Here is a 22,340-nt window from a genome sequence, read left to right as displayed (position 1 = left end):
CCCTCTCTCATTCCACTTTTTAATAGAAAGAAGAATGAAAATAATGGATGAGAAAATTAAAGCTCTATAGCATTAGACTAAGTTAGGTTGGATTCAGATAAATTGAGACTTTTTTTTCTAAAATTCCCAATGATAAAATAAAATAGCAAATTTCAATACTTTTAAAATAAAGCTCAGTATGAAATTAACTACAAAATTATTCAATTATCAGCTTATGTGACATTTGTAAAATCAGTAAACTTTGCCACTAAGGTAAGTGGTTTTTGTCTCCCACCCCACTCCACATCCCAGGAAATCCCAAAATGTCTTAAAAAATATTACCATGATGCTAAACTAATTACCAAAAATCAGGCCATTCCTGGTGATTCTTTTGTGAAGAATGAACAAGTCTTTTGAATGAATAAGAAAAAACTGATTTGCTCTAGCTAGAAATGGGCCACATGCTCAGCAAATTCTAAGTAACTAACCTCCAGATCCAGCACAGTAATTCATAGCTATGGATTTTCTAATAGCTTTGGAGGAGGTCCCTGGGCTTATTTAGGAGGGTGAAATAAGAACATGGGAAAGGAATTGTCTGTCCCCTAAATCATCTATCAAGTATTAAAACTGGGATACTTAATTACTAGGAATCATAATCCACTAGGAGTTAGAAAAATACACTCTCTTTACCACTGATTCTTAAATCTAAGCCACACTCAGAAGGGATCAACAGATCTTAAGAAGTCTCTGAAATTAAATGGGTAAAAAGTAGATCTTTAGTTCCACTAACATCTGACTAAAATGTAACAGTTTTTTAATTCATTTTATTCTGAGAAAAGGCCCATGGGCTTTGCCAGACTGCCAAAAAGATTCATAAAACAAGCAAGGTAAAGAGCCCTTGGAATTTTGGTACCTCCAAGATACTTGAGACTTCAAGGTGCAGAGTTACTTGAGAACAGAAAGAGAACTGTCCAAAGTCATGAGACTCATTATAGCATTGGCAATTGAGATTCACTAAATATGCAGAATACACCCAGTCAAGGAACTCATTCACAAGAAATCCTACACTTGGTGGTGAATGTGGGAATGGGGGAGGAGGGAAGAAGATGGAGAAGGCTCTTCAACAATTCAACAAGGAATGAAAGATTATCTAAGTTCTACAATTCTTGTTTTGTCAGGTATCTTGACATCACTTTCTCCCTTCATTTTTAATTCACATTGTACTCTAAATTTGTACTGACTCTTCCATATGGGTGCTGTATATTTTGGGAGGAGAGTGTGACCCAAGCTCATAAAGACAACTATTTTTTTTTTAGCTTCCCTTCTTAATGTGTAATTTCAGTAAATTCCTTTGAGCCAATTGTGTCCATAGTTGAATAATAAAGGTAAAGCACAACTTTGGGAGCTCATAAGTCACAGTTTTAAGCATAGTTATCAGAAGAGAACCCTAAAAGCTAAGGCAGAATCTATTTATTACTTTCTATCCATCCCTTCAGTGCAATTGTGAATTGTGAAAATAGATCAGATGCTATGCTGCACTAAAGTAAAAATGAGCATTTAGAAATAATTATTTTAATACTCCCCAAATAATTAATTTTGCTGACACAGATATTTTCGCCAATTGCATTTTTCTGACTCAGTGGTCAAGAAGTTCATTTCAAAGAAAAACCAAACTAAACCAAACAAATGAAAATGTTCTAGGCTAACCTTATATTATGGATCTGAAATTAACTAGACTTGTCCTTATATAACAAATAAACAATCTTTCACTGAGTACAACTTGACAAGTGACCCACGATCACTTCCATGTTGTAAAAAAGGTATAAGACCAAGTTAGACATTTGTAAAAATTAAATTTTTTATTATTTTAAACAAATGTTCAATAATTAATAGATATTATGCAAATTAAAACAATACAATTTATTAAATAATCTGTTCAATCATAAATGTAAAGCTGAGGATCTTTCCAATGTCTTGTTGTTATTGTTGTTGTTGTTTTATGTGATATTAAAAGCAGTTATATATGTCACAATTTTGATGAGGGCTGTGAATTAACTCAGTAAATATTCATTAAGCCTATTGTCCATAAATGACTATGTGCTAGGATCAAGGGTTTTAAAAACAAAAACCAGCCTCTCCCTTCAAGTACTTTATTTTCTATTGAAAGCTACAATGCATACATTAATATGCATTAATGGTAAAGTACACACAAAATATGAAATAAGAGGCAATAATCAGGTCAAGAATATCAAGGGGATTTTTAAAAACGCAAAGGAAGGTGGCCTGGCCATATCAGGCCTAAAACTATATTATAACGCGGCAGTCATCAAAATATTTGGTACTGGCTAAGAAATAGAATAGTGGATCAGTGGAATAGGTTAAATACCTAAGACACAAATCAATGAGAAGAGTAATCTATTGTTTGACAAGCCCAAAGAATGTACCTTCTGGGATAAGAACTCATTATCTGACAAAAATTTCTGGAAAAAAATTGGAAAAAATTATGTCACAAACTGGGCATAAACCTATATCTCACATTTCATACCAAAATAAGATCAAAATGGTTAAGACACAAAGGATGAAACTCATAAGTGTATTAGAAGAACAATCAGATCTTTGGAGATGGGAGGAATTTATGTCCAAAGAAGAGTTAGAGGATATTATAAATTGTGTAATGGCTAACTGATTTCATTAAATTAAAAAGCTTTTGCCCAAGCAAAAAAGATTAGAAGGGAAGCAAAAAGCTGAGAAACAATTTTACAGACAGTAGTTCTGATTAAGTCCTTGTTTTAAAAATATATAGAGAATTGACAAAAATTATAAGAATACAAGCCATTTCTCAATTGATAAATGGTCAAAGGATAAAAACAGATAACTTTCAGATGACAAAATATGTCATCTACACTCATATGAAAAAATTCTCCAAATCACTATTAATTGGAGAAATGCAAATTAAAACAATTCTGAAGTACCACCTCACACCTATCAGATTAGCTAAGATGATGGAAAAAAACAGTGACAAATGTTTGAGGGCCTGTGGGGGAAAATGGGATATTATTGCATAGCTGGTGCAGTTGTGAAATGATCTAATCATTCTAGAGAGCAATTTGAAACTCTGCCCAAAGGATTATAAAACTGCGTGCACCTTTTTACCCAGCAGTACTACTACTGGGTCTGCATCCCAAAGAAATAATAAAAAAGAGGAAAGGACCCAGATGTACAAAAATCTTTATAGCAGCTTTTTTTTGTGGTTGTGAGTTGGAAAATGAGCAGATGCCCATCAATTAGGGAGTGGCTGAATAAATTATAATATATAAAAGTAATGGAATATCATTGTTCTATAAAAATTATGAATATACTGATTTTAGAAAGGCCTGGAAAGATTTACACAAACTAATGCTGAGTGAAACAGTCAAAACAAGGAAACACTGCATATAGCAGAAGCAAGATTGTGCAATGATCAACTATGAAAGTCTTGGTTCTTCTCGGGGGTTCAGTTATTCAAAGCAATTTCAATAAACTTTGGATGGAAAATGCCATCTGCATCCAGAGAGGGAACTATGAAGACTGAATATAGATCAATATATATTATTTTCACTTTTTTGTGATTTTTCTCTTTTGTTTTGATTTTTGTCTCCCAACATGATTCATATGGAAATATTTTAAAATAAATTTACATGTATAACCAAAAAGAGGTTGTTTTGCATGTAACTAGGGAAAATAGAAATATTTTTTTAAAAAAAGAAAGAATTAAAATAATTGGGATTAGAGAAAAGACATTGCTATTAAAAATAACAAGAATAATGTTGCAGTCCAAACTGAGGTCAGCCTGCACACCTCACCCACACAGTATGTTGATAAATTTGAAACATATGTGTCTGCACACACAACACAACACATATACACACCTCTACACAATTATGAGAGATGTCATTTTATCCAGTATTCTCAATATATGGTTTTTGTGGTTTGAAATTTGTGCCAGGTTTCAACAAAACTATAACTTCTTTTCATTCCAATAATTTACTGAAGGGGAAAATGGAAAAAAAAAAAAAAGATTTCTGTGACTGACCTTTTATGTGGCTTAACTTTGGGAATGGTACTGGTGTTTCTATTCTTCGTAATTCAGATAAAGCACGGGAAAGAAAGGCTTTATGTTTCAGTGATAATAGTTTACAGTGAAGGTCTTTTCCCATGTAGATGGACTTAACCTAAAAAAAAGAACAAAACAAAATATTAAAGAGACTTAAGGGATGAAAATTTCGTGTTGCTTTTAGTTGTAGGTAGTTAATATTCTAAGCTACCACCATAGTTCATTGAAGGAAAACCATATCCTTTAACATTCTAAATATTAAACTTTTGATTGGGATAACCTCTGATAGCTCCATTCTTACCCCATTTAGATGTTTTTTTTTTTTTGTTTTGTTTTGTTTTATACACTTTTGCTTTGTGTATAAGTGAATGAATGAATATCATTCTGACCCTACAATTTGTTACTCTTGGACTAAGCCAATCCTTTGCTCATCCTCTAGCTAAGAAACATCAAAGACTTCCACTCTTTAAGCAGCAAAGATACCTTATTATTGGAGTATGTAGGTGCCACAGTGGAAGGAATGTCTGAACATTTTGGTTATTCATCTTTGTAAGTTCAAATTTGACCTTAGATACTTAACTGTGCAACCCCAGGCAAGTCACTTAATCTTATTTTTGCTTGTTTGTTTGTTTCAATTTCCTGATTTGGAAAATGAAATGGCAAAGTACTTTAGTATATTTTTTCAGAAAAAACCCTAATTGGCTTTTTAGAGGCAGAGCCAAGATGGCAGAGAGAACACATGTTTCTTTCTGACGTCCTATCATGACCCTCATATTAATTACCAAATCCAGCCTCTGAATTAGTTCTGGACTGGCAGAATCCATGAATATTGGGAATGCAACAAATTACCAACAGAAGATAATTTCAAAGCTCCCCAGAAAAGTTCTGTTTCAATCAGTCATGGAGGGAAACAAGCCAAGCACAAGCAGGCTGAGTACAGACATAAAGTGCAGGCTATGCAGCCTTGGGCTGGAGAATCTATGGGGAGGAATATACAGCAGTGTTGGCTACTCTGGCCTGGTTGCAAGACAGTTATAAAGTTATAAAACACACAAACCCAAAAGGTAAATAGTGAACCCTGAAATGCCAGAATCTCACCAGATCTGGCCACACCCAGCCAGCACCAGGAGTGAGTCAGCACTGCAGCTGCTGCTACTTGTAAAAGAAGCTTGGACAATCTCCCTTGCCCCCAAAATAGATCTCAATTTAAAAAAAATGAGTAAAAAAGCTAAAAGAATCTGACCATAAATACTTTTTATGGTGAAAGAGAAGAATAGATTTCAAACCCTGAGGAAAGTAAAGGCAGATTGTCTTCATATGAAGTCCCAAAGGATGATATAAATTGGTCCCCATCACACAAGGCACTCCTAGAGGAAACTATAAAAGATCTTAAAAAAGAGCTGGAAGAAAAATGGGGAAAGGAAATGAGAGTTTTACAAGAGTATTTGGAAAAGAAAGCCCAGAAATTATCTGAAGAAAATTCACTACAAAATAGACTTAGTGAAATGGAAGCATATAACTCCTTAAAAACTAAGAGTTGACAAAATGGAAAAAGAACACAACTCCCTGAAAAATAGAATTTGTGAAATGGAAATGGAAAATAACTCCTTAAAAAAGCAGAATTTGTGAAATGGAAAAAAATTGATAAAATAAAACAACTCATTTAAAAATCCAATTGGACAAATACAAAAGAAAAGTTTAAAAAAGTTAATGAAGAAAAGTCAATAAAACAAAACTGAACAAATAGAAATGAATGATTCAATGAGACAACAGGAATCAGTCAATCAAAATCAACAAAATGAAATTTTTTTAATGTAAAATACCTATTTGGTTAAAAAAAAAAACTGACCTGGAAAATAGATCTAGGAGAGACACTCTAAGGATTATTGGACTTCCAGAAAACCATGATGAAAAAATAGCCGAGACACTATTTTCCAAGAAATCACCAAAGAAAACTGTCTGGATGTCATAGAATCAGAATGTAAAATAGCCATTGAAAGAATTCATGGAAAACCTCCTGAAAGAGATCCCCAAATTACAACTCAAAGGAATATCATGGTTAAATTTCAGAACTATCAGACCAAAGAAAAAATATTACAAGCAGCCAGAAAAAAAATTACCCAGGATTATCCACAACTTAGCATCTTCTACCTTAAAGGATTGATATTTTGAAGAATCTGATATTTTGAAAGGCAAAGGAACTTGGAATGCAGTCAAGAATAAATTATTCCACTAAACTGAACAATTTCTTTCAGGGAAAAAGATAGACATTCAATGAAACAGGTGAATTCCATTTATTTCTGATGAAAAGATCAGAGCTAAATTGTAAAGGGCTGAAACTCTTAAAAAAGGTGTGCTTGAATCAGACAACCAGGCACTTAAGGCTAATTACCTATTTCACAATGACTTTATTAGCATATGTTTAGAAAAACGGCTCTTCTCACTATCAATGTTTACTCAATGTTTGGTGTATACAGATAATCATAGGCAAGGATTAGAGGGTGGGGTGAAACAAGAGAGATTTCACTTTGTGGCAGAACAAGAAGAGAAGTTGGTGGTGAGCCTTGTGGTGGTTTGTCTGTCTCCTTCATTTCTCCCCCTAAAGACCAAGGACTTCTACTTAGCCTGATGCAGCTGTTCCTGAGATCTCCAGGGAGCTAGTCCAGACTTTATATTAAACCAAAAATATCACTTCCAAATATAGAACTCAAGGAAAATATAAAAAAGGTAAAAAGAACTCTTGAGAGCTGTATTTCTTTTATGAGTATACATAGAGAGTCTACATATAATTTTATTTTACTGTTATAATATAAAAAAGAAACTAATGGTGGAAAGGTTATTGTAACAAAAAAGGGCGGGGAGAGTGGAAGCAAAATATGGGAAATTACATCTCACCGAGAGGCAAAGTGTAAGGGTCCCTCTACTCACCAAGAGGGTCTCAACTGGACTCCTACCTTCCCTGGTCTTCAGACATATCTGGCACAGCTCTCTATAGCTGTGTTCTTTCCCCACAGAGCACCCGGGACACCAGATGTTGTTAAGCACAGCAAGTGTTTATTAAACACTCTGCATCTTCTATAATGGCGTCTCTTCTCTCGCAATTACATTCCTTCTTACATACCATCTCCTTACATCATCACATACCCAACTTTCTTTGTTCTTTATCCCCTCACAGTACAGACTATTCAATAAAAAAATTATTAATCTTAGGGTAAATAACCTTTCACTACTGCCTTCCCATGTTCTTCCCATGCACACAATGTTCTCCCTCCTCAGGTTATTTCCTGCTCCACAGCTCCTTTTGCCACATACACCAAAATCACCCAACAACAACAAAAAAATCTATTATATTTGAGGGAAATAAAGGAGGGGAGGTGAGCACTGTATGAATCTTACTCTCATCAGATTTGGCTCAAAGAGAAAATATTAGACATATTTGATTTCACAGAGAAACTTCAATCACATTATAGAAAAGTGGGAGGGGAAAAGGGAAAGAGTAGGATAAATAAAAGAAAAAACAAATAGTAGAGAAAAGGAATAAGAAAGGGAGAGGGACTCTAGAGTGGGAAGGCTGCTTGAGAGCAATTGGTGCTCATAAGTAAAATACTGGGGGAAAGGGAAAGGGAACAAGGGGGAAAAAGGTATAATTTGGGGTGAATAAGATGTCAGGAAATACAGAATTAGTAGTTTTAACCGTAAATGGGAATGGGGTGAACTCTTCCATAAAGTGGAGGTGGATAGCAAACTGGATTAAAAGCCAGAATTAAAAGCCAGAATCATACAATATGTTGTTTACAGGAAACACATATAAAGCACGGTGATACATACAGAGTAAAAGTAAAAGGCTGTAGCAAATCTATTATACTGCAGGTGAAGGAAAAAAAAGCAGGAGTAGCCATTCTGATCTCAGATCAAGCAAAAGCAAAAATTGATCTAATTAAAAGCAATAAGGAAGGAAATTATATCTTGCTAAAGGGTAGCATAGACAATGAAGTAATATCAATACTAAACATGTATGTACTAAGTGGTATAGCATGAAAATTTCTAAAGGAGAAGTTAAGAAAGCTGAAAGAAGAAACATAAAGCAAAACAATAATAGTAGGAGATTTCAACCTTGCTCTCTCTGAACTAGATAAATCAAACCACAAAATAATAAGAGGTTAAAGAGGTAAATAGAATATTAGAAAAGTTAGGTATGCTAGATCTTTGAAGAAAATTGAATGGAAACAGAAAGGAATACACTTTCTTCTTGACATTCATGGAACCTACACAGAAATTGAACATATATTAAGACACAAAGACCTCAAAATCAAATGCAAAAGGCAGAAATAGTAATTTTTTCATATCATTATGCAATAAAATTATATTCAATAAAAAGCCAGGGAAAATAGGAAAAAATGGGGAAAAAACAGGGAAAAAAGTAATTGGAAATGCAGTAATCTCATCCTAAAGAATGAGTGGATGAAACAGCAAATCATAGAAACAATTAATAATTTCATCCAAGAGAATGACAATAATGAGACAACATACCAAAATCTGTAGGATGCAGCCAAAGTGATAATAAAGGGAAATTTTATATTTCTAAATGATTTTTTTGCATAAAATATAGAAAGAGAAGACCAGTGAATTGGGCTTGCAACTAAAAAAGCTAGAAAAAAGAACAAATTAAAAATCCTCTATCAGATACCAAACTTGAAATTCTTAGAATAAAAGGAGAGATTATATTAAAAGTTAAAAAAAAACCTAGTGAATTGTAAATAAAACTGAGTTGGTTTTATGAAAAACCCAACAAAATACATAAACCTTCAAAAGTTAATTTGATTAGAAAAAGGAAAGGGAAATTCAAATTGTTATTCTCAAAAATAAAAAGGGAGAACTTTCCACCAATGAAGAGGAAATTAGAGCAATAATTAGGAGTTACTTTGCCCAACTATATGCTAATAAATTTAATAACCTAAGTGAAATGGAGGAATACCTACAAAAATATAGATTGTCCAGATTAACCGAAGAGAAAATAAAATACTTAAATAGTCCTGTTTTAGAAAAAGAAATAGAAGAAGCTAATAATCAACTCCCTATGAAAAAATCACCAGGACCAGATGGATTTACATGTGAATTCTAGCAAATATTTAAAGAACAATTAACTCCAATGCTATATAAACCATTTGAAAAAAATAGGGAATGAAGGACTCCTACCAAATTGCTTTTATGACATAGAATGGCACTGATCCCAAAGCCAGGTAGGATGAGAAGAGAAAGAAAATTATAGACCAATCTCCCTAATGAATATTGATGCAAAAATCTTAAGTAAAATATTAGCAAAGAGATTACAGAAATCATCCCCATGATAATAATACATTATAACCAAGTAGGATTTATACCAGGAATGCAGGGCTGGTTCAATATTAGGAAAACTATTAGCATAATTGACTATATCTATAAATAAATTAACAAAAACCATATAATCATTTCAATAGATGCAGAAAAATCATTTGATAAAATCCAACATCCATTCCTGTTAAAAAAAAAAAACACTAGAGAGTATAGGAATAGTCAGTAGCTTCTATTTAAAATCATCAGCAAGCATCATATATAATGGAGATAAACTGGAACCATTCCCAATATGATCAGGGGTGAAACAAGGTTGCTCACTATCACTATTGTTTAATTATTGTATTAGAAATGTTAGCTTTGGCAATAAGAGAAGAGAGATTAAAGGAATTAGTGTAGGTCATGAGGAAACCAAATTATCACTCTTTGCAGATGATATGATGGTATGCTTAGAGAATCAACTAAAACTCTATTAGAAATAATCCACAATTTTAGCAAAGTTGCAGAATAGAAAATAACTCCACATAAATCATCAGCATTTTTATGCATCACTAATAAAATCCAACAGCAAGAGATACAAAGAGAAATTCTATTTAAAATAAGTGTCAATAGTATAAAATATTTGGCAATCTGTCTGCCAAGGGAGGATGAATACAGAGAGGACTGGTGAGACTTACATGAACTGATGCTAAGTGAAATGAGTAGAACCAGGAGATCATTATATACTTCAACAATGATACTGTTTGAGGATGTATTCTGATGGAAGTGGATATCTTCGATAAAGAGAGCTAATTCAGTTTCAATTGATCAAAGATGGGTAGAAGAAGCTACACCCAAAGAAAGAACACTGGGAGATGAATATAAACTGCTTGCATTTTTGTTTTTCTTCCCAGATTATTTATACCTTCTGAATCCAATTCTCCCCATGCAACAAGAAAACTGTTCGGTTCTGCACACATATATTGTATCCAGGATATACTGTAATCTATTCAACATGCAAAGGATTGCTTGCCATCTGGAGGAGGTGGTGGAGGGAGGGAGGGGAAAAATTGGAACAGAAGTGAATGCAAGGGATAATGTTGTAAAAAATTACCCTGTTAATGTAAGGGATAATGTTGTAAAAAATTACCCTGGCATGAGTTCTATCAATAAAAAGTTATTTTAAAAAATCTGTCTGCTAAGGGAAAGTAAGGAACTATATGACCAAAACTACAAAACACTTTCCACACAAAGTCTTGGAAATTGGAAATTTAGCACTGGAAAAATAGCAAGGGCTCTTGGATAGTACCAATGAATATAATAAAGATGACAATACTACCTAAATTAATCTATTACTGCTATACCAATCAAACTCCTAAGAAACAATTTTATTGACCTAGAAAAAAAAAATAACAATAACATTCATCTAGAACAACAAAAGGTCAAGAATTTCAAGGAAATTAATGAAAAAAAAAATCAAATGAAGGTGGTCAAGCTGTACCAGATATAAAAGTATATTATAAAACAGTGGTATTAAAACCATTTGATACTGGCTAAGAAATAGAGCAGTTGATCAGTGGAATAGGTTAGGTTCACGGGACAAAATAGTCAATGACTAGTAATCTAGTGTTTAACAAACCATAGACCCCGGCTTTTGTAATAAGAATTCACTATTTGACAAAAACTGCTGGGAAAGTTGGAGACTAGCAGAAACTAGGCATTGACCCACACATAACAGTATACACCACAATAAGGTCAAAATGAGTTCATGATCTAGACATAAAGAATGATATTATAATAAATTTCAAACAATATAAGATAGTTTACCTCTTAGAGCTGTGGAAGAGGAAAGAAGTTGTGACCAAAGAAGTACTAGAGAGCTTTATTGATCAGAAAATAGGTAATTTTGATTATATTAAGTTAAAAAGTTTTTGCACAAACAAAATTAATGCAGATGAAATTAGAAGAGAAGCAACTGGGAAAACATTTTTCCATTCAAAGGTTCTGATAAAGGCCTCACTTCTAAAATATATAAAGAATTGACTCAAATTTATAGGAATTCAAGCCATTCTCCAACTGATAAATGGTCAAAGGATATGAACAGACAATTTTCAGATGAATAAATTGAAACTATGTCTAGTCATATGAAAAGGTGCTCCAAATTATTATTGATCAGAGAAATGCAAATTAAGACAACTCAGAGATACTACTACACACCTTTCAGATTGGCTAATATGAGAAGAAAAGATAATTCTGAATGTTAGAAAGGATATGGGAAAACTGGGACACTGATACATTGTTGATGGAACTGTGAAGGGATCCAACCATTTTGAAGTACAATTTGGTACTCTGCTCAAAAAGTTATCAAATTCTGCATAACTTTTGATCCAGTAGTGTTACTACTGGGCTTGTATCCCAAATATATCTTAAGGAAGGAAAGGGACCTATCTGTGCAAAAATATTTGTGGCAGCCCTTTTCAGAAACTGGAAACTGAATGGATGCCCATCAGTTGGAGAATGGCTGAATAAATTATAGTATATGAATGCTATGGATTATTGTTGTTCTGTAAGATAAACCAACAGGATGATTTCAGAAAGGGCTAGAGATACTTACATGAATTGATGCTGAGTGAAATGAGAAAAACCAGGAAATCATTATACATTTTAGCTACATGATGATTAATTCTGATGGACATAGCTCTCTTCAACAATGAGATGATTCAAACCAGTTCCAATTGTTCAGTGATGAAGAGAGCCATACACACCCAGAGACAGAACTGTTGGAAATGAATATGTACCACAAGAAAGTATTTTCACTCTTTCTGTTGTTGTTTGCTTGCATTTTGTTTTCTTTCTCAGGTTTTTTTTCTTTCTTGATCCAATTTTTCCTGTGCATCAATATAACTGCATAAATATGTATACATATATTGGATTTAACATGTATTTTAACATATTTAACCTGTATTGGACTACCAGCCATGTAGGCGAGGGCTGGAAGGAAAGAGGGGAAAAGTTGGAACAGAAAGTTTTGCAAGGGTCAATGTTGAAAAATTACCTATGCATATGTTTTGTAAACAAAAAGCTTTTTAAAAAAGTAAAAGAAAATAAAAAGAAAACTTCCAATGGGGTCATTAAGAGTCAGACATCACTGAAAAGCAATTAACAACTTTTTATTGTTAGGAAGACAAGGAAGCTTACTCTGGGCTCACAAAAGTTTTTGATTTTTTAAAAGATAATTTTTAAAGGTGTCTTAAAATGATTGTAATTTGGAGAGTTTTTAATTACTATGTTTTTTAAGGTAGTGACCAGGAAAAATTCCGTGTCATTATCCAATGGCAACAGACTCTACTCCATTAATCCTCCTTATTTCTTATAAATTTAAGACATAAATATTTCCCTGTGTCTGTCTCTACCTCTGTGTCTCTCTGTTTCTGTCTCTCCATTTCTCTGTCTTTGTCTCTGTCTCTCTCGGGTTCTCTATCCATCTAGCCATCTATCTACCTATTTATCTACCTATTCTTACTAGTAAAGAATTGAAAGAAAAGTAAATAATTGTAATTATAGACAAATTTATGGATTCAAGACATTCCTCTCATGTGTTCCAGGCTTTATTCTCGTTTTTCTATCCTATATTCTTTTATATCCCTTTTCAGTAGCAGTTAAGAATGACTTCAGCTTTCTCTACCCTGCCCTACTCTTGTATCCCATCTTTTGCTACTTTGAATTTATCATATGAATTTTGTTTATTTAATAATCATATTGCTGATCTTTCTTAATAAGATAATACATAATAATAATGATATGACAGAAGGGGATCAGATCTTTTAGCTGCTTGCATCAATGTTGTGTCCTTGAAATAAATAACAATAAGAGCTAGCATTTATATAGTGCTTTAAAGATTGAAAACAAAAAACAAAAGAAACTTTACAAATATTATTTCATTATATTCTCACAATAAATCTGAAAGATAGGTGCTATTATTATTATTTGTAATTTACTGATGAAGAACTGAGATAAATAGATTAAGGGATTTGGCCAGGTTCAGGATGTTGGTATGTTTCTGAGGTTGTATTGAAATTCATGTCCTCTTAACTCTAAATCCAGCACTACACCATCTTGATTAATTTAAAATTTAGCCTCATTCCAGTTTTGTTAAATTTAGGCTGACTAATCTTGAGGTGGTATAAATATTAACATTTGTCAGATCTGTTTTAGACACAGAAATATCAGAGATAGTTATTGTAGGGACTTAAGTCTCAGGAGGATACAGCAGATAGACTACTGAACCTGAAATCTGGAAAAATCATATTCTTGTGTTAAAATCTGGTCTCTGACATGTGCATGATCTTAGGTATTTAACAGAGTTTATCTCAGTTGCTTATCTGTAAAATGAGCTAGATAAGGAAATGGCAAACCCTCCAGTATCTTTACCATTTGGGGTTTTCCAAATGAGATCACAGAGAATTGGACATGATTGAATTCACTGAACAAGAAAAGTTGTCATGAACATCTACACATAATTGTACTCCTATATAGACTCATATTTGCAAAGTGAGAATGCACAGCTATCTTAATTATAATTTAAAAATAATTCAGCAATAAGGTGTTTCTTACCAAAAAGGCTAATACGATTTTAAGCTACATCAGGCCCAATAAAGAACCTAGCATTAGAATGGTGATAATCTCATTTTCTTTTGTCCTGTTTGATTTAAATCAGCATATAGGGATTGATTACCTACAAATTTCAAAACACTACTTTGAGGACCAGGAATACAAAGATGAAAGAAATCATAATTATTATCATCCAAGAATTTAAAATGTATTTGAGGAGATTAAATAGAGATATAAATGACAAAATTATCATGAACCACTTAACCATGGTAAGTCTCAGTCTTCTCATTGGTTAAAAAAAAAAACGTGGTTAAGTTCCAATGATCTTGTGATGAAGAGAGCCATTTACACCCAGAGAGAGGATTGTAGGAACTGAGTGTGGATCACAACATAGCATTCTCACTTTTTTTTGTTGCTGTTTGCATTTTGTTTTGTTTCTCTTCTTTTTTTCTTCCTTTTTGATCTGATTTTTCTTGTGCAGCAAGATAATTGTATAAATATGTCTACATATATTGGATTTAACATATATCTTTTACCATGTTTAATATATAATGGATTGCTTGCCATCTAGGAGAGGGGTAGGGGAAGAGAAGAAAATTTGGAATATAAGGTTGTGCAAGGGTCAATGTTGAAAAATTACCCATGCATATATTTTGAAAATAACAAATTTTAATTTAAAAATGTGAATAATAAAAATTATAGTTGCCTATCTTATTTGGTTGTTGAACCAAATGAAAATAGGAAACTAGATCTATGATTTCACTGATAAAAGGAACTCCCAAAGAGACAATTTTCTTTACCAATACTTGTTGGCTCTTTCTCTTCATTTTAAAGTCTAATTCAGATTAAGTCAAATCAAGGAGCATTTATTAAGTCCGTCCTAAGAGATAGACATGAAAATGAAAGCAAACTTTTACCTTCCAGGAGCCTGCAGTCTATTGGAAGAGACAATTGCCAAAAAAGGAAGTAGGTGGGGGAAGGGAAGGGGAAAGGTACCCATGTAGGGACGCAGCAGAAAAGTATGGGCAATGAAGGGTCCTTTATTTGGCTGATTTGAGTTCTTCCACACAATGTAGGAAGAACATTTAACCAATGGGAAAAAGTACAGTGGCAGAAGAAAGAGGTGGTTGAACACAGTCACAAAATCTAGTGCACTCAGAGGGTGACTTGCCCAGAGTGAAACATGTAGCATGTGTCAGAGGCAAGATTTAATGGTCTTTCTAGTTATGAAGTACACTGTATCCACTATGCTTAGTCAATTTCCTAATGCACCAAAAAAATCATTTATTGGAAGCATCTTATAAAGATATTATTGTTTTTAATATTTGCTATAATACAAATTATTTTTATACTTTTTAATTATTTAATTTAAATATAACAAATATAAAATGAGTAAAAAGTCAGAGAACATTTGCATGTATACAACAAAGGATGAGAGATTCAATATAAAACAATAAATGTTAATTTTATGAAAACCTATATAATAAATCCAACACACTGTTTTAAAAGCCACCCAGATTTTCTCTTCTTCTTTCTAGCTTTTCTTTTTTCTCTGCTATGTGCTTTGTATTTTACTTTTTTTTTTCTCCTTCCCTGCTCCCCCCACTCTAGAGGACACAACTTAATGCCAATGCAAAAATGCATACGTGTGTGTGTGTGTGTGTATATATATATATATATAATATATATATATATATATATATATATATACATACATATATATATGTATATATATATATATGTACATACATGCACAGATATACATACATATACACATATTCATAATTCGTATATTTCCATTTATTAGTTTTTTTTCTCTGAAGGCTAATAACATCTTGTTTCATAGATCTAATCTTTCCATGTTGGTTTTTACCCCAAAATCAACCAGCTCATCATTTTTTATATTGCAGAAATATTTCATCACAACCATATTCTATCTGTCTATTCAAGTTGTTTTCCCTAATTTTGTGCTTTTCTTCTATTATTGGTTAGTTTCATTTTTAAAAGGAATATTTTATTTAAAATAATCAAAATAATTCATTTTACACTTCAAAAATGGTCTTAGTTTAAAGTACTACTGAATCTCCTTTTACATTTTTTCTCTTTAGTTTCTTTGAAATTCTTGGGTTTTTTTGTTTTTCCAAATGAATTTTATTATTTTTCTAATTTTAATGACTTATTTGGCATGGCATTGAATAGATTAGTTAAAATTCATTTTTAACTTAAATTGACTCTACTCATGAACAATGAATATTTTTCTAATTATTTAAATCTAATTTTGTAGAAAAAGTATTTTGTGTTTATGTTCATGTAGTTCCTGTGTCTGTTTTGGCAGGTATCCATTCAGGTTATTTTATGCTATCTAGTTACTTTAAATGTTCTAGAACAATATGGAGTTGAGTGTAGTTCCCCTATTTTTATCTTTAAATCTTATTTTAAAATTATAACTATTCCTTCTTTACAGAATAAATTCTACTCTAGTTCTTTATCTCTTGTGAGTCTCTCATTTTTATTATGTTCCTTGAAAATGACATAGTTGAATTCAGATTTTTAATTAATTCTGCTATCCATTTCTGTTTTGTGGGTAAATTTATCCAATTCACATTCTAAGTTATAATTCTTATATATTTTCTCCATCCTATTATTCACTATTTTCTTTTGCCCTGTTTTCCCTTTTCCTCTTTACTCATCTAATTTACTTCTAACCATTAACTTTCCCTATTTATTCTACTCAAAACTTTAAAAATCCCCTTTTCCTCTTTACCAATCCTCTATCTTTCATATAATTTCTCCCTTTCCCCCTTCCTGATTTTTAATCTACACACTCTTTTAAATGTTCCTTCCTATCCTATCACCTAAAGTCTCTTATTTTTTCTAAATCTGCAAAATGTTTATATCCTTTTCTAGATGTATGCCATTCCTTCTTTAGCCATTTCTGATGAGAATAAGGTTCTAGCAGTACCTCTTCTTGCTTCTTCTGTATCGATTTATTTTTATGTCTCATATGAGAGAATTACTCATTTTTTTATTTCTCCCTATGACTTTTTTTAAAATCATTCCATCACACACAGCTCAGTCCAAGCTTTTCTTTCAAACTACCCAAATAATGATGACAATCATGAGACTTCTGCTAACATTTTCACATTACACATTTTGACCTTATTAAGTCCCTTTGGTCATTAATGTTTACCTTCTATTTCTCCTGGACTTTATATGTTGAATTTTCTGTCAAATTCTGTTCTTTTGTCACAAATAACTGAAAGACTTTCAATTTCTTAAATGTCCTTTTTAAAATTTTTCATTCATTTTTATACTTAACTTTGCTGGATAAGTTACCTTTGATTGTATTCTTTAGTCCTATGAAATAAAGTGTTTCAAGTCTTATGGTCCTTCAGCATAGTAGCTTCTAGGTCTTGTATATTCCTGATCAGTTCTGAGGTATTCATTTCTTTCTTGTTGTTGGCAATATTTTTTCCTTATCCTGGGAGCTTTAAAACTTGGTCATAATATTCCTGTAACGTTTTCCTCCCATAATCTCTTTTAGGTGGGGATAAGTAGATTTTTTTTCCTATTTCTGCTTTTTATTATTCTTCTAGAATTTTAGGACAATTGCCTTTAATAATTTATTATGATATTGTATCAAGATTCTTTTTTTAACTATAATTTACAATATAATTCCACCTATTTGTATATTTTCTCTCCTCAATTATTTTTCTAATGAGTTATTTCACATTTTCTTCTACTTCATTTTGTTTTTGTTTTATTTTTGGTATCCTCTAATGCCATTAATTTCCCCCTTACTCAATTCTAGTTTTCAAGGAATTCGTTTCTTCCTTAAGTTTCTGGCTTCCAGTTGGCTGACTTTTTCATAATTTTCTCAATTTTCTTGGATCTATCTTTTTTTTTCCCTTAAACTTTCTTATTTTATTTTGAAATCCTTTAAAAAATTCTTCCAAAAAGTCCTTTGGGGCTTGTGGCCACTTAATATTTTTCATTAAAAAAGGAGTGACATCTTAAACTCCATTATCTTTCTCTGAATGTGAACCCAGAACTTTCCTATCCCCATAATAGCTATCAATAGCTGAGTTCTCCTTTGCTTACTCATTTTTATTTTCCCTTTGTTTTTAGAGAGTTTGTTATTATTATCACATTCTGATCCCAAGGTTTGAGCAATGATAACTCTAAATATCAATATCAAATCTTTCTTTTTTTAGTTTTTGTTCTTTTTTTTTTTAAATTTTCAAAACATGCATAGTTTTCAACATTCACTCTTGTAAAACCTTTTATTCCAATTTTTTTTCTTCCTCTCTTTCCCACACCCCCTCCTCTAGATGGCAAGTAATTCAAGATAGTCTTTCTTATTGTCACTTTCTGAACTGTCTATGGGCCCAACCTTAGGCACTCCTTTTTATCCTCAAGCTATTATGATGCTCCCCAATCCTTCTTATAATCCCTTCGATGGCTGCAAATTTCAACTGTTCTCTCTTCCCTGGAACTGAAATCAGAGACTACTCTCCTGCAAATTTCCATATTTATCAGGGTCCCTGCCTCTTTGCTACTATCTTTACTAGGTCTGTGCAACTTTCTTAGCCCCTGTAGCTACAGATCTTGTCTGGTCAGCTCAGCTGTGCTTGACATCCCTCGACAAGGAAAGATCCTTCAAGCTTCTACTAAGGTCTCCCTCACTGTCAGTGAAATGAAAATTCCTGAGGCTGGGGCTGCCTCCCAGCCCAGTTTTTTGTCCTGGAATATCCCCAGGTTGTCTTAGGAGGACAACTGCTTTACCCTGACTTTTAAACTTTATTTCTGCTGCTATCCATTGACTTTGAGGGGATGTTTTGTCTTTTTCTGAAAAAAAAATTTATGGAGCACAAAGTTTTCTGACCTAGTCAGTCATTTTTCCAGAATCTCCTTATAATACAAAGTAGAAAATTAATCAAAGAGATATAAAGGTAATGATAGCAAGAGATATTTAAAAAGAGCTATTGATTCTGGCCAAACCCATCAGAGAACAACATGAAAAATATTATGCTTTGGGGACAGAAAATGAAATAATTGAAGGAGGGAAGGGAATATATTCCATGCAGATTTTTAATCTTTTTCTTCTCATTGCATGTAAACTCCTTGTACAGCATGTTTTTCATTTTTGTTCTTATATCCCTAGTATCTAAAAAGTTCTTGGACATAATAGTTACTTAATGAGAATTAGCTGAATTGAATTGAATATAAGGCAAAAATGAGTAGCCTTTTAGAAAGTAAAAATAGTAGGATTTGGGAAATAATACTCTCTTAGAATAAAGTAGAGGTAAGACTCAGAGACACTGATACTGTATCTGGAGCTGTGTCTCACATTTTAGAAAGATTATTGACAAATTGGACCACATTCAGGGGTAAGCAGCCAGAATGGTGAGAGGAAACCAAACTATTCCTCAACATTCAAAAAATCTGGCCCAAAATGGAATGTTCTGATATACTTTTCAACATTCCTTCTACCAAAGCTGTATGACTCAGGAATTGTAATCAGCGAGATCTCTTCTTCTCATAATAGAAAATGCTATCCACATACAGAAAAAGAACGGATAGAGTAGTCTGAACACAGATTGAAGTGTAGTATTTTCATTTTATTTTTGTTATTTTTTCTCCCTTTTGTTCTGTTTGTTCTTTCACAACATGACTAATATAGAAATATGCTTTACATGACTGCACATAATATATATAACCTATATCAAATTGCTTACCATTTTAGGGAAGAGGAAGGGACAGAAGGAGAAAATCTAGAACTCAAATTTGTTTCAAACGTATGTTAAAAATTGTCTTTACATGTAATAGGAAAACTATGCAATTTATTAAAAAAAAAAGATCTGCACTTTGGATAAAGTTTGACACAGATGATCTCTGATGTCTAGATATTTCTTAGACTAAAGTTAAACTGTTATATGAACTTTCTACTTCCATTTAAGAGATGTGTACTCTATCACCGACTTCATTAGGTACCAATATGGGGCAGAAGTTGATTCTAAGCTTATAACTGAGCTATTAAAATTATCATAGTTAATAGCCAGAATATTTTTTAAATTAATTAAATACAATGAGACCTTCCAACACTATGAAAGTCAGGGTGGGCTTTCTGCAACAAGTGGAATCTGACAAACATATTCTGGCCCCATCTCCTCCATTCCCTTCCTTTCCCTTTTTTGCATGCTTTGAATCTTAGGTATATGTGGAATCTAAACTTGGAAGCACTCAGCTAATTTGCTGAAGGTAGAAGAGACACAATTTGCTGCCATTTTGGTAAGGTTTGAAGGGTCCTGAAGATCCTGCCCTTTTCTCAACATGAGGTTGAGCACATGTTTGGCCTCACAACTGAAGGATCTGAAAATAAAAGGTATCAACCTATCCCTAATGTGTCTCAAGTGTCAGGATCTAATCAGTCCCATTGCTCTCAAATTACTGGGAACATTCAGTTCAGTCTCGATGAGTCTTTTATCAGTCCAGTGTAGGATAGTCTGTCATTTGGAGCTATGCCAACAGAAAAACACAAATAACAGAGAAAGGAAAGGACAAATAACTTTCTTCCATAGAGGAGGCACTAAGAAAAAAGCATTTTTATTTTTGTCCCTTGTTACACAGAAAGAGAAAATGCTGAAGGATAAAAATCAAACTAATTCAGAAAACTTGGATTCAAATTCTCCTTCTGCTTTTTTTAACCACCTGGATGAACTTGTACAGTCACTATATTTCCCCAAGATGTAGTTCCCCTGTTCTTTGAGTGAGAGAGTTGGATCTGATGTCCTCTAAGATCTCTTCCTACTCTGGGATTTTGGATCCTTGTTACCCTGACTTGTAGAGGGCTGAGGACAGTTATGGATATTTTTTCCAAATGACAACTGCTAGCCATGTCTCTCCCATCCCGTATTTGTGGAGATGATTTGTGGACTTTTTTTTATTAATCTTTTGTTTTGGAGAAGTTAAGTAGAAACCAATATCAAGGGCCCCACTGAAAGTTTGAAGTATCTACTTATATTTCTTTCTTGTTCTTTCTTATAGGAATGAACATTCAAATTGTTTGTTTATAAAGTTAATGAATGACATGCAGGTAATAGGTATGGCTAACATTTTAGATGACAGAATTAGAATAGAAAAAGTTCTTATCAAGCTGGAATGAAGGATTTCTATAACAACCTAAAATTTAATAGATATACATAGGGTTAGAAAAAAATCACCAGCACAAGTCAAAAATGAGCAAAACATTGCCAGACTGCACATATCTCATTTGAAAAAGAACTAGAAGTGTTGGTGAACCACATATAACTTGCCTCAACTTCTGGTCCCCATAATCTATTCACTAAAAGACACCACAATCTACTTTAATAAGTGTGTCATTTTTTTTAATTTTGTTATTGTTCCTTATGTCTTTTTTATTTTAAATGTAAATACAAAATGAGAAAGAAAAAACGCCATATGCACAGCAAAATACGAGAGGATTTAATATAAACCAATAAATTTCCACAATGCTATACATTGTTTTCAAAGCTGTCCAGCTTTTCTTTGCTTCCTTATTTGTTTTTTGTTCTCTGCTGTGTACTTTGTAATTTTTTTCTACCTTCCTCTTCCCACTACCTTACAGAAGGCGACATTATGTGTATGTATATATTTATAATGATCATATTTTACATACATACACATAAACAAATATCTATAAACATACATATATGTATATATAGACACATATACACTCATAGATGTAATCCTGTACTATATTTATTTCCTCCTATCATCTGTTTCTCTGAAGATGGAGAGTATTTTCATTCATAAGCCCTAGTCTTTCCACATTTTCTTAACATGCAAACATTTAGTTCAACATTTCTTACACCACAGCAGGATTCCAACCCAATCACATCCTATCTGAGAGATAAATAAATAAACAAACAAAATTATGAATAAATAAATATATTTATTCCCATATTTATTACTTTTATTCTGTGCTACATAAGTTTTATTTGTACAACAAAATTTGAATTATAAATAATCAAAATTATTTTTTTCTACTTCAACAATGCTTTCCCTTACAATAGAGTTTAAAGTCGGATACTGCTGCTTCTGCTTCCTGTACATCTTTTGTCCCCCTGATTTCTTCGAAGTTTCTGACCTTTAGTTATTCCAAATGAACTTTGTTATTATTTTTTTCCCAACTCATTAAGCTATTTTTAATAATTTAGTTGGGATGATTGTTTCTTTACCCACATTTCTACTGACCTGAATTTTGCTTGGTTCATAAAGAAGGCAAGGATTAGCTAAAGATAAATATAAATTAGGCTAATACCAGGAGTCAGACCTCTGTCTAAAT

The 22,340-nt window shown here is 32.6% G+C and overlaps 1 protein-coding gene across 5 annotated transcripts in view; it reads right to left on the bottom strand.

Annotated features, from left to right (window-relative positions):
• The window catches only part of LRRIQ3 (leucine rich repeats and IQ motif containing 3), a 225,410-nt gene that overhangs the window by 79,350 nt on the left and 123,720 nt on the right, over positions 1–22,340 (bottom strand). For all 5 annotated transcript variants that reach the window (XM_051999420.1, XM_051999418.1, XM_051999417.1 and 2 more), the window contains one exon: positions 4,052–4,190. In XM_051999420.1, the coding sequence (XP_051855380.1) occupies positions 4,052–4,190 (139 nt within the window). The remainder of the gene's footprint in view (positions 1–4,051; positions 4,191–22,340) is intronic.

This window comes from Antechinus flavipes, chromosome 4, assembly GCF_016432865.1.
Source record: "Antechinus flavipes isolate AdamAnt ecotype Samford, QLD, Australia chromosome 4, AdamAnt_v2, whole genome shotgun sequence".
NCBI lineage: Eukaryota > Metazoa > Chordata > Mammalia > Dasyuromorphia > Dasyuridae > Antechinus > Antechinus flavipes.
The sequence above is the reverse complement of the archived record's forward strand: the minus strand, read 5'-3'. Positions and strand labels throughout refer to the sequence as shown.